This window comes from Maylandia zebra, linkage group LG22, assembly GCF_041146795.1.
Source record: "Maylandia zebra isolate NMK-2024a linkage group LG22, Mzebra_GT3a, whole genome shotgun sequence".
NCBI classification, from domain to species: domain Eukaryota; kingdom Metazoa; phylum Chordata; class Actinopteri; order Cichliformes; family Cichlidae; genus Maylandia; species Maylandia zebra.
The window spans coordinates 5,499,828-5,520,321 of record NC_135187.1 but is presented as its reverse complement, the minus strand read 5'-3'; the positions used below and the strand labels follow the sequence as shown (position 1 = coordinate 5,520,321).

At 38.3% G+C, this 20,494-nt stretch overlaps 1 protein-coding gene across 4 annotated transcripts; it reads left to right on the top strand.

Annotated features, from left to right (window-relative positions):
• Positions 1–1,451: 1,451 nt before the first annotated feature.
• Positions 1,452–20,312, top strand: LOC101463736 (major histocompatibility complex class I-related protein 1). Of its 4 annotated transcripts, none has more exons than XM_076879446.1 (6): positions 1,452–1,529; positions 3,869–4,138; positions 6,118–6,396; positions 6,799–7,137; positions 7,706–7,804; positions 18,299–20,312. In XM_076879446.1, the coding sequence occupies exons 2-6, from the start codon at positions 3,943–3,945 to the stop codon at positions 18,409–18,411; spliced, it is 1,026 nt and encodes a 341-aa protein (XP_076735561.1). In that variant the 5' UTR covers positions 1,452–1,529; positions 3,869–3,942; the 3' UTR covers positions 18,412–20,312. The 4 variants fall into 4 exon arrangements, with proteins under 4 accessions (XP_076735561.1, XP_023007955.3, XP_004576218.3 ...); XM_023152187.3 differs by lacking the exon at positions 1,452–1,529 and adding an exon at positions 2,224–2,358 and having other exon boundaries at positions 18,302–20,312; XM_004576161.4 differs by lacking the exon at positions 1,452–1,529 and adding an exon at positions 2,224–2,358.
• Positions 20,313–20,494: the final 182 nt, after the last annotated feature.

Below are 20,494 nucleotides of genomic sequence, written 5' to 3'. Positions count from 1 at the left end.
CAATTTTGTAGAACAGGTTAATTGTTGATGTTAGGCCTTAAATCCACATATCAGACACTGATCAACAAACGTGTTTTGTGTTGTGTGAACTTTAGATTTTTTTTTAAAGAGCTTTTTTCTCTTTTAGAACATAACAAATATTTGGACATTGTGTGGGTTTTTTATGCAGTAAGTGCATATGTGATCATTTCTTTATAAATGCACACAAAATGTCACATGCGTGGTTAAGTGTCCTCGGCACTGCTGTAGGTGAACGAGGCAGCCGATCATATGCATGTAATTAAGCTCTTTCCCAGAAGGCGTCACTGCGGAGGCATTGATTAAAGCTCAACCGGAAAATTACACTTTGTACACACTGTATAAATGCTTACGGCAATTTTACAGCCTTTTCACTTTTCTGTTTACTGCGTGTAGTTTATAATGAGCCCATGAACGCTGTCTGGTCTGCTGATCCAAGACCTCTTTGAGGTACTTATCTCGAGCATGCTTTTTGACCACTCTGCATGTTCTGAACTTCTCTGATTCCCTGTCACAAAGTGATGTGGCGAGCATAAAAGTGGACTGACTGAGGCAGACTTCCTCAGAGATATAGACGGACAGAGGTTCACCAATCACTTAAAAACTGTTTTTATAAATTCTACAGAATAATTTCAAAATTCTGTTTCTCAAAATTGTGAAGGTTTTGAATATCTCATCAACTAAAGTTCAAGAAAAAGAGATCACGTGGAAAAACTGAACATGATTTATTGTGATAGAGAAATGAATGTATTTAGCAAATAGACTGAGATGAACCATCATGGCAGAACAGAATTGCAGGGGTGAGAGGATTTAGGACAAGATGCCCCCCTGCAATCTAGGAGCTGTTGGTGATAAAGATGAAAACTGAGGCTTGGATGGAGTTCAATGATTTGTAATGATATAATTCTTAATCCAAATAGAATTTACCATGTAGTCTGTAGACTGCCCCCATCTGGCAACACAGCTCACTGCAGGCAGACGGGCAGTCCCTGGATTGGAGCAGACTGCAAATGTGTCACGCTCTCTGAACCATAAATGCACTGTAGATGAAGCAGCACTAAGTGATGGAGCAGTGAACTCTTGCCAATGAGCCAACACACACAAATTGTACTTGTAGAGCAGTTTATTGTGTGGAGAAGAGGGTGTTTGAGATCAATGAGCTGAAGCTGGTATGGTCTAATCCACAGCGTGCTCTGTTTCCGCATTACAGAGAAACTTGGTCATTAAATCAGAAGTCTCAAAAACTCAGAAAAACTGTGTTTGTGTAATATGAGACACTAGTTGTTGAGGGGTTAAAGAATAACTGACACTCCCCTAACCTGAGGGAGCTGAAGAGATCCTGAAAGAAGAATGGGAGAAAATGCCCCAAAATAGGTGCGCCAAGCTTGTAACATCATGCTCAAAACACCTTAAGGACTCAACAAGACTTGAGACTTCAACTAGGTTTGCAAGAATTTTAAGCAAATGTTTCTCATTTTTACACTATGGGGTATTGTATGCAGAACTTTAAGGTAAAAAAAATCGATTTAATGCGTTTTTTAACAATGCTTTAATGTGACAAAATGTGAAACTGGGATGCACTGGAGGCAGGTAGAGGCAAGATGGGAAGTGCAGACAGATCAGAATATATTTAAATTTAAAAAAGACAGATGGCTTAATAAAAACAGCTTTTAAAATGGAAAAAAACAAGGTCTGAAATTTCCATGAAAGCCTTTTTATTTTGAAGCCTTTTTAAAGGCCAGACTGAGCTGGCTAATCAGCAGGAAGAAGACTGGCTGAGCTCTGCTCCTCTGCAGACAAATCCCTGTGGACTGCTGATAGCCAGTGGCTATTATCAGGCTATTATCATTGTTACAACTATTCATAAATCAAAACATTATTTACCTATTTATCTGAACAGCAGGTCATGTACACTCTTTAAATATAAACTGAATCTTGAATTTATGAAAATAACTCAAATAAAATACATACATGCTAAACAAACCATAGACACATGAACAGCTGAAAGAACATAATTAGAAGAAAATCAGAATATCATAAAGAGACACTGTTTTTTAAGTATTTTGTGACCCTGCTCTCAGTGTGTTACAACAAAACTGATCCTTCCAATTCTGTGTTCTAAAGAAGCAGTTTATATCAGACTAATACAGGTACAGGCATGTGGGAAAGTGGGCGAGTGCAGGCAGATTATTAGGAGCAGAAATCAGGAGTAGATGCTGCAATAGCTGCTTAAGTTAAACAAACCTCAAAGGTCTTTACATGTTAGACGGAACAAGAGCAACATTATGGCTAAAGAAAAGATGTTTTTGTTGATTCTTCTGTGCTATGGCTCATTCGCAGGTAAGAAAAAAACATTAAACCTTTGAGCTCTGACAGCAGAGTCATCTGACCTAAAGCTGAGTTTTTGCTTTGTTTCACTTTAAAGCTCTTTTAGCCCGAATGTTGTAAACTCAGTTTTTATATTTATTTTCTAGAATTTAAAAGATCCATGTTTTATCAGGTATACTTTGACAACTGAATTTCATTGTCACCGCTGCTGTGACTCTATTGCTGACCACGTGTAGGAGATAGTTTGCAATCTATACCTTTAGAACTGCAAAGTTTTTTACATGTTTGCACTGGGTAGGAGTTGCTTTAAATCTCATTTTACATTCGTTTGGTAAAAGGTAACTATTCTATTCATGTCAGATGTGACCTATTAAATAAGTTTTTTTTTTTAAGATTTAGGTTGAATATTAATAGTTTTGGACATTCTTGATAATTTGCACATGCAATGCGTTTCAGCCACATTGGTCCTTTAGCCCCAAATCTTTGTCAAAATATAAATTAAAAGCTGCACAGTCCTGCTGTAGAGCCTTCTGTCTCTGTTAGTGCAGATTAAATGAGATTTTTTTGACTGAATAATCTAGTAGTCTATCTGATCTGTCACTGGGCGAGAGAAAGGATGCAGCCTGGATAACTAAATGAATTATACAGGGAGTGCAGAATTATTAGGCAAGTTGTATTTTTGAGGAATAATTTTATTATTGAACAACAACCATGTTCTCAATGAACCCAAAAAACTCATTGGAGCTCTCTGCCCTTTACCAATCCAGCCACGGGCCCATCCATCTGGCCCATCAAGACTCACTCTCATTTCATCAGCCCATAAAACCTTAGAAAAACCAGTCTTGAGATATTTCTTGGCCCAGTCTTGACGTTTCAGCTTGTGCGTCTTGTTCAGTGGTGGTCGTCTTTCAGCCTTTCTTACCTTGGCCATGTCTCTGAGTATTGCACACCTTGTGCTTTTGGGCACTCCAGTGATGTTGCAGCTCTGAAATATGGCCAAACTGGTGGCAAGTGGCATCTTGGCAGCTGCACGCTTGACTTTTCTCAGTTCATGGGCAGTTATTTTGCGCCTTGGTTTTTCCACACGCTTCTTGCGACGCTGTTGACTATTTTGAATGAAACGCTTGATTGTTCGATGATCACGCTTCAGAAGCTTTGCAATTTTGAGACTGCTGCATCCCTCTGCAAGATATCTCACTATTTTTGACTTTTCTGAGCCTGTCAAGTCCTTCTTTTGACCCATTTTGCCAAAGGAAAGGACGTTGCCTAATAATTATGCACACCTGATATAGGGTGTTGATGTCATTAGACCACACCCCTTCTCATTAAAGAGATGCACATCACCTAATATGCTTAATTGGTAGTAGGCTTTCGAGCCTATACAGCTTGGAGTAAGACAACATGCATGAAGAGGATGATGTGGACAAAATACTCATTTGCCTAATAATTCTGCACTCCCTGTATTTCTGATACTTTTTGTGCATCTGAATTAATTGCTACCATTATAAACATTGTCCTACAGTGAAACACTCGCTGAACTATTTTATCACTGGATCCTCTGGAGTTCTGAACATCCCAGAATTCGTTGGTGTGCTGATGGTTGATGGCGTTCAGATGGGTTACTGTGACGTGAGCAAGAAGATATTGGAACCAAGACAGGAGTGGGCGAAGAACATTTTAAAAAAACACCCTGAGCAACTGGACTGGTACAAGCACAAGTGTTTTGAGGATCAGCCAAACTTCTTCAGAGAGCTGATTTCTAGTTTGAAACAGCAGTTCAATCAAAGTGAAGGTGCAGTATTTCTGTTATACCTTACCCTAAATGATAATGAAACATTGAATATACAAAAACTTCTTACTTTAACCTCATAAGACCCGAACTCTTCAATGGTATGCATTTTTAATTTCTCTTTGATATTTGGGCATATTGGGGCCCGATGAATGTAAAAACAAAGAATTACCAGATTTTTTTTTTACCTTATTTTTGTTTTTAAGAAAAATGAGAGCCACATATGAGGATATTCATTTAAAATTTTGATAGAACAGTTGCAGTATAATGTCTTCGTAAGTGGATATCAGGCCCCTGTAGAGCAAAATTGAGTATTTTGGTCTAAATAACCCAAAATGTGATGTCCACATATGTGGACATCACATTTTCATCACATCACATCGCCAGGTCCTAGGAGGTTAAGGACAGAGACGTTTAGATTTTGTCTTTAAAATGTTTTATTTTGCAACGGTTTTTCAGTTTCTTAGAATTTATAGCCTAGTTGTCAGACAGCTCCAAAGGGGTAATATTACAAAGCAAAATAATGAATGAAGTGCAGCTGTCCAGTTACAGTAGTGCAAACTTTATGTTGCATAGTCACAGGAATGCATATGTACTCATTTGGTGGTGCAAAAAATATATATAGATGTTGTAATACTTCTTATTAGTCATTTAAAGTTCTGGAATTAAATCTACTATAACACAGACCACACATCAAAAATAGCTGTTCCATCAATGAAATGAATCAATTTTACCTTTCTGCTGAGAAACTAAAGAGATTCCACATCTCCTTTAGACTGTGAGTGTAATCTTTTATTTTTAAATGGACCCAGTTTAAATGCACAGCCGTCACCTCACAGATTCATAGCAGAACCTAGAGCACACTCAGCCATAACCAAAGGAGCTTGCAAAGAAAAGCGTCTGGACTTCTTTAAGTTACTTGAAGACGTTTCACCTCTCATCCGAGAAGCTTCTTCAGTTCTAAGGTCAAATGGTGGAGAGTCCCAGATATAAACCTAGTGGGAGTAACCCCCACAGAGGGACAAAAGGACCCCCTGATCATCCTCTAATCGCCTGACCCAAGGTGTGAAACTGGGTGTCCTTTATCCTTAAGATGCAGATGGACTGCTGAGTCTTGTCCTGTCCTCCACAGTCTTGTCCTGTCCTCCACAGGACAAGACTCAGCAGTCCATCTGCATCTTAAGGATAAAGGACACTCTTTCGAGGATGCCAATGTTCACATTTTGGACAGAGAGGACAGATGGTTTGAAAGAGGAGTGAAAGAAGCCATCTATGTCCACTGTGAGCGACCATCTTTGAACAGAGGCGGGGGTTTACGACACCAACTGTCTGCCATCTATAATCCAGTTTTGAGATCCCTTCCCAGACGCCTTAACGCCCACTCACATCCTGGGCCATCTGATCTCAGGAATTCGCATGATAAGGTGGGGCCAGGTTTCACAATGAACACACCCGAAACTCTGGCTGATTGGGACCCACACCCAATTTCACACCTTGGCTCAGGCGAGATCATCAGGGGGTCCTTTTGTCCCTCTGTGGGGGGTTACTCCCACTAGGTTTATATCTGGGACTCTCCACCATTTGACCCTAGACCTGTGAAATGCCTTTTTTAATATGAGCACACACAGAGCCTGAACCAGGAAGCCCAGCTTAACAGAGAAAGATGATAACCACTTTTGTGATACCGTTGGGTCTCACAAAGAAAGCCTGGCTGTGTCGTACTTGCTGGCTGTGGAGTATACTCTGAATTAAATCAGTTTTATTCTTGTCGTCCATCTTTTTTCTCATAAACTTGATTAATCAGGTTCATTTATAAGTTCTGTAGCATTTCAATTAGCTTCCATTAGTTATACTAATAAAAAGTTCTCAGATAGTGTGACTTGAATCACAAAACAAACTAATGCTTGGAGAACAATAGAGCCTTACACAAATGACAGTATTAAAATTGTTCATTGAAATGTATTCTTCCTTTCTCTCTTCAGGTGTCCACATTTTACAGAGGATAGATGGCTGTGAATGGGATGAAACCACTGGGGAGGTTATTGGTATGACACAGTATCATTATAACGGAGAAGACTTCCTTAAATTTGATCTGGAGAAAGGGAAATGGATCGCACTGAAACCAGAGGCTGATGTTACCAAACTGAAATGGGATACTGACCAACCTGGAATAAAACACAAAGAAAATGACCTCACCAAGATTTGTCCAGAGTATCTGAAGCTGTATGTGGAGTATGAGAAAAGCTTCCCACAGACAAAAGGTAGAATCACATGAGCTTATAAAGTTTAGTGGCTACACAGTATTTATTCACACACACAAGGCATATGTGAACCCAGAGAGTGGGGCAGAGAACAAACAACTAATTATAAAAAAAAGTACAAGGTTACAAACAAATCACAAACTGAAGCTAAAATGATATACATGATTTATTTTGTAGACTTTTTTTACTTGCACCACAAGACATTTTTCTTTATTCTTCTAGCCTCCTAACATCTTTAAAATGCCAGTGCCACTGAGCCTCCTAGATGTGTTGTGTGAGTTTGATATCAATGTTTTTTGTTCATATCTCCCTATTAAATTTCTTTCTTTGCCATTTTTCTGTTTCTCTTCCATCGATTGTCCTTTTGTTTCCATCTCTTTTTCCCACCTTCCCTCTCTCCAGTTCTTCCGTCAGTGTCTCTTATCCAGAAGAATCCCTCCTCTCCAGTCAGCTGCCATGCTACAGGTTTCTATCCTGACAGAGCTGAGATGTTCTGGAAGAAAGATGGAGATAAGCTTCATGAAGGTGTAGCGATAGGAGAGATCCTCCCCAACAATGATGGGACCTTCCAGCTGAGTATTTGCCTGAATATTTCATCACTCACACCCGAAGACTGGAGAAGATACGAGTGTGTGTTTCAGCTCTCTGATGTTGAGAACAGCACCACACTGAATAAAACAGAGATCAGAACCAACTGGGGTAAAACCACAAATGGTAACGATGAATCTAAAAGAAAATCAGGTAATTCATTTTCATTACTGATACAGTGGATCTACAAGAAGAATAAGAATAGCTGTTACTATGGTTACTGTGAGAATACCCAATGGAGACACTAACAGAAACAAAAAACAATAATTTTTCAGTGCTTTTATTTTTTTCTCTTGTTTCAAATAGTTGAGCTGTTACTGCTGTCAACATTCCCAAACTTTCACTATTTAGACCATAAAACTCTGATAGCCATTTTGGAACTTTTATATTTACTAGTTCAACAAAATGTGTTTAATCCATTAAACCCTCGGTTATTTTTTTTAGCCTTGCAACCGGAGGGCTGTTACTGAATGCATTTACAGGTGTTTTTCAGACAGAAATACAGAGCTACTGTAACATCTTTAAAGGGCAAATAATACAAGTGTTCTGCATCTACTGTATGTGCAGGTAGTGAATAGTGTGTATGGTCACATCAATAGACACGCAGTACAGTGTATTTTCACTTCCCTTCAGCAGCATGTGATTCATAGACTAACTAGTTGAACATTATAGGTGGATGGATGCACTTCTGTTCTAACCTGCTGTTTTGTTTGTTCTTCAGGAGAGTCGCACTTTGACACGCCCATCCCCATCATTGTTGCAGTGGGTGCTGTGGTCATGCTAATTGCTGCTGTTGGATTAGTTGTTTACAAAAAGAAAGGTGAGCGATTCACAGAAGCTGTTTCAACAACAGAGCGGTAGCAGCATTCAGAGGCTTGTTTATTGTTACATTTTTTCTGCAGTGTTGTACATATTAGACAATTATTTCTGAATTCATTTAAAACCTGAAAATATTTGTCTTTACTTGTCCTTTTTTTCATTTTGTCCGTTTGATCTGAAATGCACTCTGGAATAATAATGTGTACACACACACACACACACACACACACACACACACACACACACACACACACACACACACACACACACACACACACACACACTTTTTTTTAATCTAATCTTTTTACGATTGTTTGATGTTGAAGTTTAAAAAAAAAACAACAACAACAAAACGTCAGAAACTATTAAGATCCATACACTCTCTTGTTGTCTTCTTGTATTTATCATGACTGGATGCATAACAATAATTAGTTAAAATGGTGAACAGGTTCATTTATTGGTCTCTTAACAGTAAGAGAAACAATAAGAGACACAGTGAACTCCTGAATGAACTCCTGGCAACCTTTAGTGATCTATTAATAAGGAATATCCACCAGAGAAACACTTGTTTTCTCTGGTTAAAATTTTATTTAGTTGGAACTTTAATTTCTATTCAATTCTTTTGGTCTACATGTTAGATTCAGGAGTTACTGTAACCCAGTGGTGTGCTGAGACTTACAGAGAGACAATTTTACTTTCAGCATCCAAAGTAAAAATACTTTTTCATTAAACCATATACATATACAAATACTTTAGAAAACAGAACTACACCTTGATTACAAGGATTCATGTATATAAATAATATTAAAAATCAATTTAATGGAAAGATTTGAGTAGTGTGTAACAGGGTTAACTTCAACATCTACAGAGGATTAAAATATGATTGAAAAATTAAAGTAGTGTGGCAGCAAATGATCTTCATCATTTGAATTATCTTTGCTGGATGCCTCATAGGTCATAATAAAATTCTCTTAAAAAAGGTTCATTTCTCGAGGCTGGTCAAAAGTTTTACTCTCATTTCAATCATCCAACATGGCCTTAAGGATTTCTTACAACAGTGTCAGGAAGGGACGAAACACTACCAAGAACAAAAATAAAAATTTAATATTTTTGTGGTTCATTCATTCATCGAAACTTTGAATAATGTGTAGGTAATGGTAATAGAGGTCTACCAATGTCAAAAAACCTGTCTGTGTTTCAGCTAGTTATTTCTTAGGACATGAGATGTTTATGTTAAAACCAGTGCAGTGTTTTCTAACAATGGGACAGTGATTGTGCTTAGGAATACTCGGCTGATGCTGACATCTATCAATTTTATTAAAATAATTTTTCCAATGTGCTTGATTCACTTTCTCTTTTGGTAATAACCTCCCTTATTTGGAGAAACCCATTTTACATGATACTGAGGAGGCAGGTGGGTACAAGTAACCCACAGCAAGCCTGTCTATAATAATGATACCCATAAGATCAGGAGGTGTTGATCCTGTACCCCACCTCACAACACATCAACTTGAAATTAAAACAAAACCTTCTCGTTATAACACTTTCTGAATCAGCGAGGCTTCAAACGCCGTCACTGAGGTCACTCGGCTGTAAAGAAGCCTGGCTCGATACGCGCATTAGAGGACTTCCTTCGGGACACATGCTCCGATGTCTCTATACCTCCGCAACGTGAAGGATAAATCAAATGTGCAGATGTTTTTGTTGCTTCTATTATGTTGTGGTTTATTTGAAGGCAAGAAAAGCTATTACATTTTGGATCGCAGTCTGATCTCAGGATCGTGTTTCTTTCGATTTTTTTGTGTCCTTTTCACAGTTACGTTGTTTCACAGCGGAACTTTTGCAGCTCTGATTCTTTATCCTGGGTAGAATAAAAGGTTTCCCGTACACAGGTACAGAAGTGCGTAGTTAAGTGTTCTTATAAATTTCATGTCTGATTCAGCCTTTTAAAGACGTTTTGTAAAGACTGAATAATGGTAATGCTTCCATTTGTTTACACACACTTATTTTAGACTGATGTTGGTCATTCTCGATTATTTTTAATGAGTGCTTTGACAAACACATGGAATATCTCAACCAGATCGTATTTCTTTATCAACATTTAAAAATGTTACACAGTCTTGTCAGTTTATGTAATGACATTCTTCCTGCAAATTAAATGAGAAAGCATACTGACTGGATCATATTTGCATAGAAGAAGTGAAAGGTAGGGTGGAATGGGTGGAGACGAGTGTCAGCAATGATTTGTGCCAGAAGAATGACAGCAAGAGTAAAAGGGAAAGGTTTACAAGACATAAGTAAGATTAAAAAAATCTTGTTGACATTAAAAATGTCTTTTTTTAAGAGTAATCTGGCCAAGAGGGCAGCAGAAATCAGAAACTCTTTTTAAGTGGCCTACACTGTAATCCCAAAAGTTATTTGCATTCAAATGGTTTAGCTATAATCACTGATGGTAATTAATTTTCTTTGTAAAACTAAAATCATATAACTGTGTCAGACAGAACTCATTGGTGGAAGCTTTTTGCACTTAACCTATATTGTTTTGCATGTGATGCACTAAAATGAATACATTTAACATGGTCCTTTCTATTTTAAGTTTATTCTAATAAATAGTTTAAGTTCAATTTTTTATAAGAGAATAAGTTTTAAACTCAACACTCAAATAATAAAAGTAAATTTGATGTTTACTGATCATGTTTAGTTTTAAAGCACTTTCACTATTTTTAAGTTTTTGTTGCCCCTCCCATATTTTTCCCGGCACTGGAACCGAAGAGACGTCTGGACTTGTTTGTCAGGAAAAATTAAGACAAGTCGTTTTTGGTGGTTTTGCCTGGGATTGGACATGTTTGTTTCAGTCTACAGTCGATAGGGAGTACTTTTCCTCAAACCTCCACGCAAACTGGTGAGTTAAATCTTTGTATTTCAACTTTAAGCAAAAATAGTTGCATGTTACATTACGCAAATGTGCACGCTAATTCAATCTACAGTGAACCCTCGTTTACCGCGGGGGTTACGTCCCAAAAACAACCCGCAATAAGTGAAATCCGCAAAGTAGTGAAAAGTATTTATTATAAATGTTTTAAGGCTGTAACCCTCACAGCCTTAACCCCTGCTCATGCGTAATGGTTCTAGCATCTTCCTCGTCCATCCAAACCGCGCGGTTCCATTGTGTGATGTGAGCACATCCAAACCGTGTTCAGGGTTAGCCCGGGTCCGGACTCCGGCCCCGGACTCCGGCCCCGGTCAGAGGAGGAGGACCAGAGCACGGCCGGGCACCTCCAGCCGTTCACACGGACAAATAAACCTGTCATTATTCTCTGCACAGCCGCGCTCTGGTGCTCAGCCCCTCGCTGAGGCTCGAGGGGCTGAACACCGCTCCTCTGCACCTGTACGGCCTCTCGTAAAGTTTACTTTATTAACATGTGCGTCGCTGCAGCGCCATACAGAGCTGACAGTTGTATAATGACAATAAGCCTTACAGATTCCCCAAATTTTCCTGTTTTTTTTTTTTATTTGAACAATTAACTTGTACTTAAATAATAAACAGCATTTATAGAAATACAATACTTTGACCTTTTATACTTGTGTTACTCTCCACCAACAGGTTAACTCACAGTTCCCCCCCCCCTCTGTAGAATGCTGCTGATGGTGACCTTGAAATCCCAATAGGAATCATCTTCAATGGTGAAAACGGAAGTCCAGAGCAAGAACTGAACCCCTCCCAGCTGGGGATCCTTCTAGAGGGCAATGTGGTAATGGATTCCATCTGCAGTCTTCCTTTGGCAATGTGTCTCCTGTTTGGACTGACTTATGCACTCCACTTGGAGTACCCAAAGTGCATGAAGAATACATTCCTGTTTATCCAGCAGATTATGCTGAATCTGGGACGAAACAATCCTCCTCCAAAACTCCAAAGGCTAAAAAATGAGCTTTCAACGTGTGCATAGATACATTGAATGTTCACTCTTCATTGAGCAGCTTTTTCTCAAGTTCAGGAAGTCATTATTGTGTTTGTAATTGTCTTTTTTTGTTTTTAGTGGATGGCAAAACCAGGGCTTAAAGGAGTAGTTCACTGATTTTACATACTGAGATATGTTCTTACCTTAGCTTTGAAGAGTTAATGCATACTTGTCTTGTCTTTGTGCGAGAGAAAGGCTCTCCCATATATTCCAACTACCTCCACTTTTTGCTCCTTTTAGAAGCTACCGAGCTCCTCCACGTTTTCCCTATTTATGTAAAATTACATGAAAAGTTACACTATCTAAGTTTAGTTTCACTAAATTTAACGTATAGATTTTTTAAGCCGATGAAAAGGGGCACTATATTACAAGCGCGCAGTAACCCTAGTGCACTCTGGAGCATAGACTGAGTTACTGGGGGGATGAAGAAGTGCTCCTACAGTGTTATTACACCTTGTAATATAGTATCCCTTCTTATCGGCTTAGAAAATCCACACGTTAAATTTAGTTAAACTAAACTTTGAGAGTGTCACTTTTCATGTAATTTTACATAAATAGGGAAAACGTGGGGGAGCTCGGTAGCTTCTAAAAGGAGCAAAAAGTGGAGGTATTTGGAATATATGGGAGAGGCTTTGCTCCATTTGCATGACTGAGGGCACGCACAAAGACAAGACTGGTACACATCAACTCGTCAAAGCTAAGGTAAGAACATATCTTATTATGTAAAATCAGTGAACTATTCCTTTAATTTCATTGTCTCGCTGGGGCCATTCCTTATTCCATAGTTTTTATTTTTCCAAGTTAAAATATTTGTGAAAATAAGTTTTACTGTTACAACTTGTTACCCAGAGTGTCGCACCAAAGTTCTTTACTTGTGATACACAGTTTTATCTGTTTAAAAGGATTGTTTTAAAGAAAATGTTTTATTGGAAGTCCAATTGTGCAAACAAAAAACTTACTGTTCAAAAAAAACTACCTCAGGGACCAAAAATAAATTCTTGTCAAAAAGTGGCTAGGAACAACTGAAATATTGTGTTTGTTTCTGAAAGAAATGTCTTCTTAGAAGCGCCATGTGTAAAAATTGGAATACTGTTCAAAGGAAAACAAAAGTCTTGTTTTGTTATAAATAAAGTAAAAAACAAAACAAAAAACACTTTAGTGGTCTTTGGTTTTGAGTGTGTTTGCCTTGACATATTAAGTTTTAGTAATAATAATACATTTAATTAAAAGACGCTTTTAATTAAACACTACGCAAAAAAGTGAGTTTTGTAATATTAGCACCACTTAAACAATTTAGTTTTTTCTATTAGTATTAAGTTAACTGTACTTAAACAAATTATTTTTGAAATATTGAATACTTAAACACTTTAGGTAGCAATGACTCAATATAGTAAATTGTGACAATTTTACTTTTAAGTTTACTTGACTAAATCAGTTAATTTTTTGTTTTGGGTTGATTACTCAAATCATTTGAAGGGAATCGGTTTCCTCAAATGATTTAAGTGTATTGAACTTATCCGGGTTTACAGTGTAAAATGACTGAGTTTGTTATAATGTAGGTACGATAACACAGAGTCTTAAAGATACTTGAAAAACAGGTAATTTTAAAATTTTATATATAATCCCTTTGTAAATCCTGTTCACTAAAGTCTATTTACTAATATAAGTAAAGACATTACACTTAAAAAACACAATGAACATTGGATATCACTTTTTGGCACATTTTATGGTTTGGAGATGGAAAGACAGCAGGGAGACTGGAGGTAATGGTTAACATTGGGAGTTTCACGATCTGATATCCCTTTGTTGGTGTTGTTCCTTTCATCAGAACAATGCTGGTCTCGTATCAACATTGGAACTGAACAATAATATCTGATTATTCAGTTCGGATTAACCAAAACTTTATGTTAATGAAAGCTATCACCATTTGCTAGCGATAGCAAATGGTGATAGCTTTTTTCTATGTTGCCTTGTAATCTTGAATAGTTAGAACTTCTTTTATCCTGGTTAGGTTAAATAAAAGGACTGACTTGAACAATAAGCACAACACAAACCTTGGAGATGAGCAGTATCTCATCACAAATATACAATAATAACATAGTTCACTGCAGTATCTTATTTTATGTTTGTCTCTTCAGGTGTCCACATTTTACAGAGGATAGATGGCTGTGAATGGGACGAAAACACTGTGCGTAATTATTCAGCCCCCTTTGGTCTGAGTGCAGTCAGTTGCCCATAGACATTGCCCGATAAGTGCTAATGACTAAACAGAGTGCACCTGTGTGTAATCTAATGTCAGTACAAATACAGCTGCTCTGTGACGGCCTCAGAGGTTGTCTAAGAGAATATTGGGAGCAACAACACCATGAAGTCCAAAGAACACACCAGACAGGTCAGGGATAAAGTTATTGAGAAATTTAAAGCAGGCTTAGGCTACAAAAAGATTTCCCAAGCCTTGAACATCCCACGGAGCTCTGTTCAAGTGATCATTCAGAAATGGAAGGAGTATGGCACAACTGTAAACCTACCAAGACAAGGCCGTCCACCTAAACTCACAGGCCGAACAAGGAGAGCGCTGATCAGAAATGCAGCCAAGAGGCCCATGGTGACTCTGGATGAGCTGCAGAGATCTACAGCTCAGGTGGGGGAATCTGTCCATAGGACAACTATTAGTCATGCACTGCACAAAGTTGGCCTTTATGGAAGAGTGGCAAGAAGAAAGCCATTGTTAACAGAAAACCATAAGAAGTCCCGTTTGCAGTTTGCCACAAGCCATGTGGTGGACACAGCAAACATGTGGAAGAAGCTGCTCTGGTCAGATGAGACCAAAATGGAACTTTTTGGCCAAAATGCAAAACGCTATGTGTGGTGGAAAACTAACACTGCACATCACTCTGAACACACCATCCCAACTGTCAAATATGGTGGTGGCAGCATCATGCTCTGGGGTGCTTCTCTTCAGCAGGGACAGGGAAGCTGGTCAGAGTTGATGGGAAGATGGATGGAGCCAAATACAGAGCAATCTTGGAAGAAAACCTCTTGGAGTCTGCAAAAGACTTGAGACTGGGGCGGAGGTTCACCTTCCAGCAGGAAAACGACCCTAAACATAAAGCCAGAGCAACAATGGAATGGTTTAAAACAAAACATATCCATGTGTTAGAATGGCCCAGTCAAAGTCCAGATCTAAATCCAAACGAGAATCTGTGGCAAGATCTGAAAACTGCTGTTCACTTCTCACGTGTACACCACTTTGTGTTGGTCTTTCACGTGGAATTCCAATAAAATTGAATCATTTTTGTGGCTGTAATGTGACAAAATGTGGAAAAGTTCAAGGGGGCCGAATACTTTTGCAAGCCACTGTAACCTTTACTTCATTCCATAGATTTTAACTTGCATTTAGGTCAGGTGATTGGCTGGGCCATTCTAGCAGCTTTTTTTCTTTCTCTGAAACCAGCTGAGAGGTTCCTTGGCTGTGTGCCTAGGTTCATTGTCCTGTTGAAATTACCTTGATTCATCTTGTTAAGAACCCCAACTCTTTGGTCTTCGGGCTGAAGGAAGAACAACACTTGGTGTTTAAATGCTCCATCAACAATCACTTTAATCAATACAATTGTCTTTATTCCAGATGGCAAGCTTTTTTTTTATCAAGAATACAATTTTTTTTCTGTCATCCTTCCTTCAATTATATGAAGCATGAAATACCTAAACAGCCCATGCTATACTGTTCCCACCGAAAACTTCCTGTAGATATGTTTTTAAGGTATGCAGTGCCTTATGACCCCCGACATTGTGTGTATTATGGCACCCAAACAGTTTAATTTTGGTTTCATTTGACTAGACCAGGGGTGGGCAATTCCGGGCCTCGAGGGCCGGTGTCCCTGCAGGTTTTAGATGTGTCCTTGAACCAACACAGCTGATTTAAATGGCTAAATTAGCTCCTCAACATGTCCTGAAGTTCTCCAGAGGCCTGGTAACAAACTAATCATGTGATTGAGGTGTGTTGACCCAAGGTGAGATCTAAAACCTGCAGGACACCGGCCCTCGAGGCCTGGAATTGCCCACCCCTGGACTAAACTATATTCTCCCAGTATTTCACAGGCTTCTCCAAATGTTTAAACTTGCTTCAGCATGTTTTTTTTCTTCAGCCATGGTGTCTTGCATGGTGAGCGTGCATAAAGGAAAACAATTGAGTGTATATTGTTTTCTTCGAAGCAATTGTACCTGCTGATTCCAGGTCTTTTGTAGCTCTCTACAAGTGGTCCTTGGCTCTTGGACAGCTCTTTTTGTTATGGCCCCAACAATGCTCACAGGAACCTTCAGTAGATTAGAAATTCTTCTGTAACTAAAAATCAGACCATGTCATAACTGCTTTAAGTCATACAGAATAGATATCAGAGCCTTAAACAGGCTGACTTCTGCTAAATGGGTCAAACTGGGCAGAAAGTCTACAAACACATAACATCCTTATAGTACCACTTATAGTAACACTATAGATCAACTTACCTCAGAATATATAAAGCATATACACAACTACAGCAATATGATGCAACAAACACAGCAGTGCTACTAATCCAAAATACTCAAAGCTTCATAGAACTGAAACAAACATTTATTTTTAGCTCCATTCTGCTGCTGATACATACTTTAGGTTTCTGAACATTAAACTTGTTGCTGCCTTTCATAGTGTTTAACTTGAAGGCCCTGAGTACTTTCTTATTAACCCTTTAAGACCTACCATAGAACCAAGTCCGCCAGAGCTTATATTATATTTTTACATGCTGTGGAGCCATTTTTGGGAGCATTTCAAGTTGCTATACATCAATGCAACCATTATAGCCCAGATTTTAATAATATGTATTCATTAAGTGCATAGTAATTACATAAATTGCAAAAAAGTGCAATAAACTACAAAAAAATTGAAAATCATTTTTGATTTTTTAACATATATTTGTAGTTAGAGAAATTTAAGAGGCTTATCCCTCAAAACTGTAAATACAAAAAAGTTGCACAAAATAGTTTCCCACCACAGGAAATTTATTTTGAGTGTCTTCATAGTTTTATTTTTGAAATACACCAATTTTTATACACTGCAGGAAAAACGAAAATAAATATTATACTGCAAATTTGCAAAAAAGCAGCATATGCATCAAAATAAACTATTTCCAGCAGTGGAATATGAGTCCTAAGCATCCCAGAAACGACACAGAAAGTCATAAAGTCAAAGATAACTTTTAAAAAGAGCAGTATAGGCCCTGAGGCCCTGATGGCAAAAAAGACTACATTTCCGCGAAAATGACGTCACTTCCGGCCTCGGGCAGGTAATGGCGGAAATGCAAAAGTTCGCGCTGACGTCTATTCCAACATAGGAAGTGTTATGAACAGCTGATCGGATCGGTAAAGCGTGTTTCTGGAATATTATGTTTTTGTTCCTGCAAGCGCTTTTTATGCAGTTTTTGCAAAGCTTTATGTGGAAGGAAACCGTGACCTAGGACAAGCTGATGGCATAAGATGTAAGTACAACTCCTCCGGTTTCATATGCAAAAAAAATTTTAGCGCTAGCTTACGTGGTTGCAGTGCTACTGGGATTTAAAAATAGTTACGCAAAATAGAGCGTTCCCGCTCCGATCGGCTCTAAAGGGTTAACATTACCATTATTAACAGTCTTATTAACATTACCTAATAAGACTGATTCAGGACAGACAATTCGTTACTTTCAACTTTTCTAGCAGTCCTTCACAAACAGGGAACAGTCTGTCTATTCTCTCCATCTGTCAGCTGCTGCTGGCTCTTCCTCCTCCTCTTCCTCACATACTGCTGAGTTTTTCCTGGTGGATCATCAGGGGTGCAAAGCCTCACAGATGATGTGCAGCAGTGGGTCCCTCAGTCTGTCCTCACTCTGGACACTTGCAGTTGTCACACATGGAAATCAAATGTGTGATAAGCTGCAGGATTCAAACACAAGTGTAACTTATAAACACACGTTCATACTTTTATTACACAATCAGAGAGAAAGAAAAAGAGAGAGAGTGCAGGACAGACAGACAGGTGACAGTCTCAGGTGTACACACTGCTACAAAACAGCACAAGAGAAGGAGGATTTAGTGTTTGTGTTATTACGAGTGCTAAACAAGAAGAGTTCCCAGATGGTACAGTGGACACATGTGTGACTCCTGTGATTAAAGCATCTTTCTTTCAGCTTAACGAGTGAACCGTCAGCTCGTTCGAAAACACGTTAAAGTCCGTTTGGCTCGACACCACCGAACAGAGGCAGTGGGACTAACATTGTGTTCTGGACCTTTCTGGCAACATATTTGAATTCTCGAGACTGAATCCATAGACCACAGAAACAAACACAGCACTACACATTGATTTTAACATGTATTTTTAAAGCATTCTGTGAAAAGAGCTTGTTGCGGGGTGTGGTTGGTGGCTTGGCCAGAGTGGAGGAGTGGAGTGGCAGGTTCAGGGTGTGGTGTCAGGGACACTTGTTTGTCACAGCCAGCGAGCATCTTCTAATCATGCCTTCCCTATTTCAGTAGCAGCCAGGCCAGAGAGAGGAATCTGCTGCTGGAGAAGAGCACCGGAGCCAGAGCAGTGTGCACTGGAAAGTGCCACGAGTTACAAACTTTGTTTGATTGTGCCAAAATAAAAGTCACATAACACAGTCACAGTCAGGTCCTTTTGGGATTAGAGGTCTTCTCATTATTTAGAATTTTCAGCTTGTAAACAGAGATGACTGAAGCTGCCAAACTCTGGAACAGTCTTACTGAGGTCAGAGTGTCTCCATCATTAGTGTTTCATATATCTTTTATAAGACTTTTTTTTTTCATTTGTTATGGTTTTGTGTCATTGATTTGTTGTAATTTGTTGCTCTGTGAAGCACTTTGCAAGTAAGAGCTGGGTGAATTACATTATGAGGAAAATTGAAGAAAATATTTGTATATTTCATATTCTAAACTTTAGCTCGTATTAAGAAAATTAAGCTAAAGAAGGCATAAATACACATTTTTTGAATTGTGTTCACCTTTATGAAAAAAGACTGAAATGTTTTTATTGTTTATTGATGCCTTTAATGCTATTTGAGCTAAAGGATCTGCTGATATATGCACACTGATCAAACCTGCTGTTTTTGTTTTTTTATCAGGTTGACTTTTTTGATGATAAAAAGAATATTTAACAGCTGAATGTTTTTTTTTTATTTCTCTGTACAAATATTAACATTAATGCACATATTTGCCACATATTTACAGTCATTTATCAAATAATCATTTTCAATTATTCTAAAGTACATATTTGGAAAAAGTAATAGCAATATTTAATTAAGGTCTTTAGATAACTTAAGGGCTTGCTGGTAATGTTCCATCAAACTGAATATTTTAACTTTTGAAGAAATCAGAAAGGAATACAAGAAAATTAAGACTGAAAATGTTCATAAAACAATTGATGCTGACTCTGATGACCTGTTAGTTTCCATTCTGAATTCTGTGGCTCATCTGTTATTGAGTTCTGCATCCACTCCATTGGGTTCAGAATACAACTTGCTGGAGAGCAGCTCAAAGTCCTTGAGTCATTGTCATTTCTCAGTTGAATATTCTCTTCAAGTATGTCACAGATATGTTGACAACAGATGTTATCATAAAAACAACAAAGTACAGCGGTACATTTATATAACTAACTTTTTTTGCAGAAAACTTTCTCAATTAAATGAAATCTTTAAAATGTTTTGATGGTGTTCTCCTCCAGCCTGTGAGATTAAAAGGACTCAGTGAATTCATTCATGCTTGAAAGGCAGCCAGACATTCCTGAATTCTGCCCCTCTGCATTTCAGCTACTGTGAGCTCCTGGAGTGACTCTTTAGTGTCAGGAGCTACAGTCACATACAATTAATTTTGTGTGTTGGAATCCTCTTCGTGGTCAAAGCGGTGCATATTAGGCCAGTCGAATCAAATTCAGTACATTTTTTTTTCAAATCAGTTGAAATTTATTTATTTAGTGCCAATAAAAAACAACAGCCATCTCAAGGCATTTTATATTTTAAGGCAAAGACCCTACAATAATACAGAGAAAACAAAAAAAGAATCATATGATCCTCTTTGAGCAAGCACTTTGGCAAAGGACAAACTGTTATGACCAGTTCGGGGTGAGAGGAGCAAGACCGGACAAAAGACACGATGTGGAAGAGACAGCGATTAATAACCATCATTATTAGGCTTTTGAAATTAATCAGACAGACGGAAACAGGGCAAATGTGCTTCGACACATATCTTTCTTTATGGACCTTTTTCATTCTAATGGGACCATAGTTAAAGAAAAAAGATCATAATGTTGGATTCAGTAAGCGTTAAAACTGTCATCTCACCATACATTTCTGAAAGGTTTTTATGGACAACATGTCTAAAGGGAGGGAAGGACAATTTTCTCATAGACATCTAATTTGTAGACAAGAGTATTCTAGGCTCACATATAGTACTTGTACCCAATGATCCCTAGTTGAGCAGAGATAATGTCTGTGAAGGTTCTCAGTCATCCATGTCATCGTAGTCTAAGGAGCTTGGAAAGAAAAGCGTCTGGACTTCTTTAAGTTGCTCGAAGACGTTTCACCTCTCATCCAAGAAGCTTCTTCAGATCTAAGGTCAAATGGTCCCAGATTTAAACCCAGTGGGAGTATCCCCCCAGGATGGACAAAGGGACTCTCCACCATTTGACCTCAGAACTGAAGAAGCTTCTCAGAT

What these genes read in the sequence shown, in the direction of transcription:
- LOC101463736 (XM_004576161.4), top strand. Translation starts at nt 2,304, where the DNA reads ATGGCTAAAGAAAAGATGTTTTTGTTGATTCTTCTGTGCTATGGCTCA. An exon ending in AAGCTTCCCACAGACAAAAG is followed by an intron (nt 6,397 to 6,798) that starts GTAGAATCACAT and finishes CCCTCTCTCCAG; the next exon opens with TTCTTCCGTCAGTGTCTCTT. An exon ending in AGTTGTTTACAAAAAGAAAG is followed by an intron (nt 7,805 to 18,298) that starts GTGAGCGATTCA and finishes TCCCTATTTCAG; the next exon opens with TAGCAGCCAGGCCAGAGAGA.